Raw genomic sequence first — 7,955 nt, 5'->3', positions numbered from 1 at the left:
CAAATGTTCAATAGCAGCTCCATCACCCACTTCCTCCTCCTGGCATTTGCAGACACACGGGAGCTGCAGCTCGTGCACTTCGGGCTCTTCCTGGGCATCTACCTGGCTGCCCTCCTGGGCAACGGCCTTATCATCACCACCATAGCCTGTGATCACCGCCTCCACACCCCCATGTACTTCTTCCTCCTCAACCTCTCCCTCCTTGACCTGGGCTCCATCTCCACCACTGTTCCCAAAGCCATGGCCAACTCCCTCTGGGACACCAGGGATATCTCCTATGCAGGATGTGCTGCCCAAGTATTTCTCTTTTTGTTTTTCATTTCAGCAGAACTGTCTCTTCTCACTGTCATGGCCTATGACCGCTACGTTGCCATCTGCAAACCCCTGCACTACGGGCCCCTCCTGGGCAGCAAAGCTTGTGTCCACATGGCAGCAGCTGCCTGGGGCAGTGGGTTCCTCTATTCTCTCCTGCACACTGTCAATACATTTTCACTCCCTCTCTGCAAGGGCAATGCTGTAGACCAGTTCTTCTGTGAAATCCCTCAGATCCTCAAACTCTCCTGTGCTGATATTTATCTAAGGGAGGTTTGGCTTATTATGTTTAGTGTGCTTGTGATCTCTGGATGTTTTATTTTCATTGTGCTGTCCTATGTGCAGATCTTTAGGGCCGTGCTGAGGATCCCCTCTCAGCAGGGACGACACAAAGCCTTTTCTATGTGCCTCCCTCACCTGGCTGTGGTCTCCGTTTTTATCAGCACTGCAGTGTTTGCATACCTGAAGCCCCCTTCCATCTCTTCCCCATCCCTGGACCTGGTGGTGGTACTGCTTTACTCAGTGGTGCCTCCAACAGTGAACCCCCTCATCTACAGCATGAGGAACAAGGACCTCAAAAAAGCCCTTTTGAAACTGATGGAATGGGTGCTGTTTCACTGGAAATAACCTGACTCCGCTCTTCTGCACATTTCCAGACTTCATCTTAGGCCATAATTCCGATTATTTCTCTAGAAACAACTCTACTTAGAGATAATTTTCTTGGTATATACTCCTTCTGTTGAGCCAGCTTCTTTCAGATAGCAGCTCTTCATTAAAAGGGAATCCCTTGTGTGAGTACCTGAAGGTTGGGCTATTCCTCCAAAACTGCTTCCGAAAAAATGTCTGTGGAATTCATCCATTAATGTTTCTCTTCTCCTTTTGTTCTCGTTGCTTTTGGGTTAAGCTCATGAAACCATTGGTTTCAAAAGTTCTGGATTTAAAAACCCTGTTCTTGTTGTCCAATGTCAAGGGAATTAGTCCATGAGATCTCCATTATCTCCTCAGTTTGCTTCATGTACGGCAGGATACAACTGAAATAAATTCTGAGGTGTGTGGAGAGAACGAGGACGCACCACGTGCCCTGGAGTTAGCGGTATGGAGACTTGGAAGGTGAAACACCCTCAGACATGAAGTCCCGCAAAGAGAAAGCACTAAATCGAGGTCTTCACAAACAAAGACACTGAAGTGCCATGGGAGCCAGCAGGGACTTGGCAGGCAGAGGGAGAGAAGACTGGAGAGATTCAGGAGCTGTTTAAGGACGCCCGGGGCCAGGACTCTGGTGCTGTCATGGAGACTGGGCCTTGTGGGAGCAGAGGAGGGGGCAAACGCAGTTGGTGTGGGGGATCACCTATAAACTGAGTTCAGGAGATCTCAGTATCTTGCTTGCTCATGCCCTTGGGGCCACATCAACCATGGGGCTGATGGGGAGCCTGAAGCCCACTCTCTGCCCCCCCTCCCCCCCCAGCAGCTGCTGTGCCCTTCAGAGGGGCTGGGGCTGTGGGGTGAGTGACCAGAGCTCTGCAGCACTCTGAAGTGGGCTCTGCTGTGGGGCCATCCCAGACTGGGCTGCTCTTCTGGGATGGGGTCTGGAGAGGGCAGGGGAGGTGGGGAGAGCTGGGGAGGGGCTGGGCTGTGCTGGAAGGAGCCTGGGGAGAGAAAAACTCCAGTGTAGATCTGAGCTGTGTGAGTGTGCAGGGTAGGGGCAGCCAGCACTCACGGTGCAGAGCCAAGGGACACAGTGAAGGAAACAAGGCATCAGATGAGCAGAAGAGAGGGGCCTGGTCTGTGCCATGTTCCCTGGACACCCCGGGGAAGCTGCACCAGGAAAACTGTCCCAGATCAGTCCCACACATTGGCCATTTCCATCTCCGGCCAGACACCCCAGCCCTGAGGAGGGACCTTTGCTGCATGGCCACCCCTGTCCTCCTCTGGGGCTCACTGATACCCAACTCCACTTCCATGACCAATCAAAAGGCAACCAGTTTCCTACTGGCCCTCATTACACACCAAAGCCCATAGCTCTTGCCACAGTTGATCTCTCAGCCAATCTCTTTTCAGACAGCTCCAGCTCGATCAGGTGTTCATGGCCTTTTCTTGACAAATATAAAGCGAGTTCATTGACTGAGATCCCACCAACTGGCCTGGGTCCTTCCTCCAGTGTTTGGCTCTGAGGGATTTCTCAAAACCCCAGCCTTTCCTCGTCCCTAATATGCTCCAGGCCCCAACCATCCTTCTGGCCTCTGCAGGACTCAGTCCAGTCTGTCAGGGACTTTCTTGTGCTGGGAAGCCCGTACTGGACACATCAGTTCTGATGTGGTCCTGTGGTGGGCTAACCTTGGCCAGCAGCCAGACAACCACTCAGCTGCTCATGCACTCTCCTGACTCAACAGGACAAAGGGAGAATATAAATCAGAACATCTCATGGGTCAAGATAAAGACAGGGAGATCACTCACCAAATGCTGTCACTGGCAAAGACAAAGTAATTCTCCTTTATACTCACAGAATCAAAGAAATGTTGAGATTGGGAGGGACCTCCAGAGATCCTGTAGTTCAACCCCCAAGCTGAGGCAGGATCAGCTTGAGCAGGTTTCTCAGGACCTTGTCTAGGTGGGTTTGGAATGTGTCCATGGATGGACATGCCACAACCTCTCCAGGCAACCTGTTCCAGTGATTGACCACCTTCATTGTCAAAAAGATTTTTCTTTTTGATGTTCAGGTGACATTTTATATATATATACTCATAATATCCTTCCAAGCCTTTTCTTCTCCAGACCAAACAGTCGCACGTCTCTCAGCCTTTCCTCCTATGGAGGATACTCCAGTCCCTTAAACCACCTTTGTGGTCCTTTTCAGGTTTTGGTGGTCAACAACTTTCTTGCACGGGGGTGCCCTTCACTGGAAACAGCACTCCAGATGTGGCCTCATGAGTGCTGAGTAGAAGGGAAGGGTCACCTCCCTCCATCTGCCATTTCCTAACTGAGCCCAGGAGGCTGTTGGCCTTTGCTGCAAGGGTGCCTTGATGGCTCATGCTCAGGTTGTCGTCCTCTGGGATCCCAAGATCCTTCCCTGCAGAGCTGCTATCCAGCCGGTCAGCCCCCAGAATGATGTCCACTGTGTGGCTGGATCACAGGCTGCCCTCTCCTAGGGACTTTCACAGCACCACCTTGTCCTTGGAGATCAGCTCTACCCCTCTCACAGGCCCCACACAGTGCTACAGAGTCACCTGGGACAGCAAAGCCCTTTTCTGCCAGGGATGCATAGCCCTGGCCTGTGTCTCCCCGGCCTTGGGCACTGCAGCTTTTGTTGTCTTTGTGGGAGCTCCATTCATCGTGATGCTGCCACCTGCCATGCACTCCAGAATGCCTCTGCTGGCAAGCAAAGCCTTTCTGCACATGGGGTCCAATCTTTTAATACCAGGCTTCCATGTGACAAATCTGCTCTTGCCCCTGGTGCCACATCTGAGGTGCTGCCACCCAAATGGGCACCAAAGTCCACAGCCTGGGACACAGACTGCAGGAGTCCCATGGGCCATCCCAGACCTGCGACTTCGGTGGAATAAGAGCCCACATGAGGAAGGACAGATCTCTCCTCAAAGGCGTAGGCAACAGGTTAGGTGGGCTTCTGTGAGGGTCAGCTTTTAAATGGGCTGCTCTTCTGCTCACTTGGATCTGGTACTCCCAAAAGAGGAAGAGCTGGTCAGGGATGTGAAGATGTCGTGGTTTAACCTGGCTAGCAACTCAGCACCACGCAGCCGCTCGCTCACTCCCCCCTCCCTCAGTGGGATGGGGGAGAGAATCGGAAAGAAAATAAAAGGTTAGAGCCGAGGGCTGAGATAAAGACAGTTTAATAAGAGAAAATAATAATAATAGTAATAATGAGAATGATAACAGAATATACAGAATATACAAAACGAATGATGCACAATGCAATTCCCCCCCCCCCGCCGACCGATGCCCAGCCCGTCCTGAGCTGCGATCACCCCCCAAGCCGCGATCACTCTTCCTGCAACCGACCGACCAACTAACCCCCCCGAGCAGCAGGAGAAGCTCAAAAAGTCCTTGAGTAGTCTGAGCACTACTTGGCAACAGCTGAAAACATCAGTGTGTTATCAACATTCTTCTGGTACTAAATCCAAAACACAGCACTGTGCTAGCTACTCTGAAGAAAATTAACTCTATCCCAGCCGAAACCAGGACAGAAGACCAGTGCCGGCCTTGTCTGTAGTGACAACCTGGGAGAGTTGTGCTCTCCCAGATCCCCGGGCACATGGGGAAGGACACTAGCAGAACACAGACCCGGCACATCAGGGGATGAGAATTTGGCCTCCTGAGGGCACTGGCAGGTGGGATCCCATGGGGCAGTGTCAGGGCCCTGAGAGCATCCAGAGGCCTTCATGGCCCTTCCCAGCCTCACCGGCAGCCTCCTCCCACACCTCTCTTCCATGGACCCACAAGACCATTGAAGCCCACTTTCAGCCCCAGCTTCATCTAGGCTGCAGGTGTACTGGTCCCCAGTCACAGCCAGAGACACAGCCTTGCCTGTCCATGGATCTTGTGGATTCGCACTTGCAGGCTCACTTCCCAGCTTGGTTCTTTATGGGGTGTACAACAAAATGGCAACATCGCCCTCCAGGTGCCAGAGCCCAGCTGATTCACAGAGGCCTAAGGCCTTTCTGCTTCCCTTCTTCCCATTGCGTGGTCACTTTGAGAGGAGAGGGAGGAAAAGCAGGTGAGTGGGGATTGGACTCAAGACCTCCTGAGCTCCCCTGCACTCTCAATTGTCCTACGAGGTAGATAACCTCACCTCCAGCTTAATCTCTTCTAGTAGGGTGTGTGGGAAGGCAAAGGCTCATGGGTAGGTGGGTGTCACAGGTGAGTGTAATGCACTTCACTCAAAAGAGAGAAGCAGCAATATGCTTTACTGAGGTAAAATAATCATTTGAGAGAGTTCAATAAATTTGGTGAAACTGAACAGCATTTAACATGGGTTTGACAAGGTTCCATAAGTTTGACAGCAAGGCTCACCTTATTAATGACTGAATGGGAGAAAGATACAAAGGAGAATTGAGTTAGAATCGAGTTAGAATGATGCACACAGAGACCAGACATGAAAAAGGGTAAGGAGGGCCCTCCCGTTGACTCACAAGGTCCAGAGCGGACCCCCTTGTTCTCTGAACTCCTTATGGAGCCTAGGTGCGGCTAGGTCCAGTCTTAGTCTCAGACTGGGACAACAGCTTATGCCTAATGGAATTACCTATGCACAGTTTATAATACTATTGAGTGGCTGCAGCGGTGAGCAATGTTTCACCAGTATTAATTCAGCATGCAAACAGTCACTTACTGAGGATCTGTCGCGAGCAAGGGATCTCCCCGCCTTGGGTAGGGAAGGATCTCTGAGTCTCAGGTAAGGAGTCTGAAACTGTGAGTGGTGTCCCTGCTCTTCAAGGGGAGAGTCACCTGGCGTGCAGTCCAGCTGCAATTCAGGGAGAGCTCAGACTGGGCTCATCCTGATGGTGATATTGATAGAGTGAAGGAGGTGACTGCTGGTCAACAACAGAGACAAGGTCGATGTCTTTGGTTTAGCTCCGGTATTTTGTTCTGTATTTGGTTCTCTGGTGGTTTGGGGTTTCAAACCCACCTTTAAAGATATCGTTCTGAGGCACCTTCACTCCCCTGTAGGTGAGCCAGGAGCTTTCCAGCTTGCAGGTTCACCACAGGGCATGAGGCCTATTGGTCCTTAGTCAGCCTAAACCAAAGTACAGCTAGGGATACAGCTATCAGTCAAGTGTGTCCGTCACACTCCATCCCATGACTACAGTCAGCTTAACACTGTAGAGGGCTGGTGCGGTCACCTCTTGCCTCTATGCTGTAAACATCTGACACGCCATGTTGGCATGCTTGTAGATCCACAATGAGTAAAGAGTTTTTCTTGTAAAATACTACTATTAATTACATATTTTTTGTGCATTATTGGGTGAATTCACATGATAAACATACCAAACCTTTATATATAGAATGCTTAATAAGCCTAATATTGTCAGAGCTAACATCATCACGACTGGATGAAGCAAGAGATTCAAAGTTCCCATTGCTGTTGATGACCATCTGAATAAGTTATCCCACCGATGATGTTCTCCATCCTTTTTCACTCTTCCCAGAACATGCTGTATTTCTCTTGCATCATGATGAGCGGTGATCAGGGCTCTTTGTCCATTTCCTTGAATTTTTTTCAGCAATCGGTAGAGATCATCACGCTTTCTTACAACAGCTTTCTTACCAAAGTAAGATTCACTCCAATGAGGGTAGGTAACAAATCTCGATACGATGTATAGCTTGATGGTAACAACAAATGAGATGTGATAGGACCTGAATTGTCATATCCCATAACATCAGTAAAAATGCAGATGCAGATATTTGCTTGCAGAAATCCTTGTTCTTCTCGCACCACTCATTATCGACATCAACAGTCTGCCATTTGTTTCCCTTGTGTTGGGCCCACTCTCTGTGTTCCACTGGCTAGAGTACTGTTCCGTTCTGATTTAACCCCAGAGCAATGACAGGGTCTGTGGTATCCCTAACCTCAAACCTTACCTCTAACCCAGAGCCAGAACCCATAACCCCTCTTCTTCTTACCCGATTGATCACCCTAATCCCCAGCCCTTATCCCTACTGTTAAAATGCCTTACCCACTGCCCTTACCCAGGCCTAAACAAAACCTGAAGCCACAAAGCTAGCCCAGACCCTAAATATGAACCAGACACCCTCAGCAGAACACCACACCCTCCCTCTAAACCTTTGCCCAATCCCTAAGCCGGACAGGTGAGCTCTATTCCCTAAGCCCTAACCTGAACACCTAACCCCCACAGCCCTCCTTCCCATGCTCTAACCCCCTCATCTTTGTCCCCTCTCTTAACCCAAATTTCAGCTGTCTGGTCCCTGGAAGACAGCGCAGGGATCGTGACTTCCCAAAGCAGTCGCAGAGCGTTCTAAGAGGAATGTGAGATACGTGCCTCTGATCAGCGCACAGGCCACAAGGAGGAGATGGGTGGGAATGCTATGGTGAGTTCAGCTGTGCCTCAGGATCTCATGGTCCAGCAGGAGGCACAAGGCTATGCAGGTGCTGTGAGGACACATCTGTCTCTGGAGTTGATAGGCCAGCAGGAAGAACATAGCTGGGGAAGGGACTGTGAGGTCACACTTCCCTGAAGCACCTGAAAGCTCAGCCCTTGAATCATAGTTGGGATATGAGCCACATGCCACCTCACCTGTGGAAACTAGCGCAGGGATCGCGTCTTCCCAACGCAGTCGCAGAGCGTTCTAAGAGGAATGTGAGATACGTGCCTCTGATCAGCGCACAGGCCACAAGGAGGAGATGGGTGGGAATGCTATGGTGAGTTCAGCTGTGCCTCAGGATCTCATGGTCCAGCAGGAGGCACAAGGCTATGCAGGTGCTGTGAGGACACATCTGTCTCTGGAGTTGATAGGCCAGCAGGAAGAACATAGCTGGGGAAGGGACTGTGAGGTCACACTTCCCTGAAGCACCTGAAAGCTCAGCCCTTGAATCATAGTTGGGATATGAGCCACATGCCACCTCACCTGTGGAAACTGATAACTGGATGGTTTTCTGAAACCATAAACTTCTT

General features: G+C 50.7%; 1 protein-coding gene across 1 annotated transcript; it reads left to right on the top strand.

The window, feature by feature from the left end:
- Window positions 1-939, top strand: LOC104131811 (olfactory receptor 14C36). The gene has a single exon (XM_009647830.2). The coding sequence runs from the start codon at window positions 4-6 to the stop codon at window positions 937-939; it is 936 nt and encodes a 311-aa protein (XP_009646125.2). The 5' UTR covers window positions 1-3.
- The last annotated feature ends 7,016 nt before the right edge of the window (window positions 940-7,955 follow it).

The sequence above is a fragment of the Egretta garzetta genome, unplaced genomic scaffold, assembly GCF_000687185.1.
Source record: "Egretta garzetta isolate BGI_Z169 unplaced genomic scaffold, ASM68718v1 scaffold80, whole genome shotgun sequence".
NCBI lineage: Eukaryota > Metazoa > Chordata > Aves > Pelecaniformes > Ardeidae > Egretta > Egretta garzetta.
The sequence above is the reverse complement of the archived record's forward strand: the minus strand, read 5'-3'. Positions and strand labels throughout refer to the sequence as shown.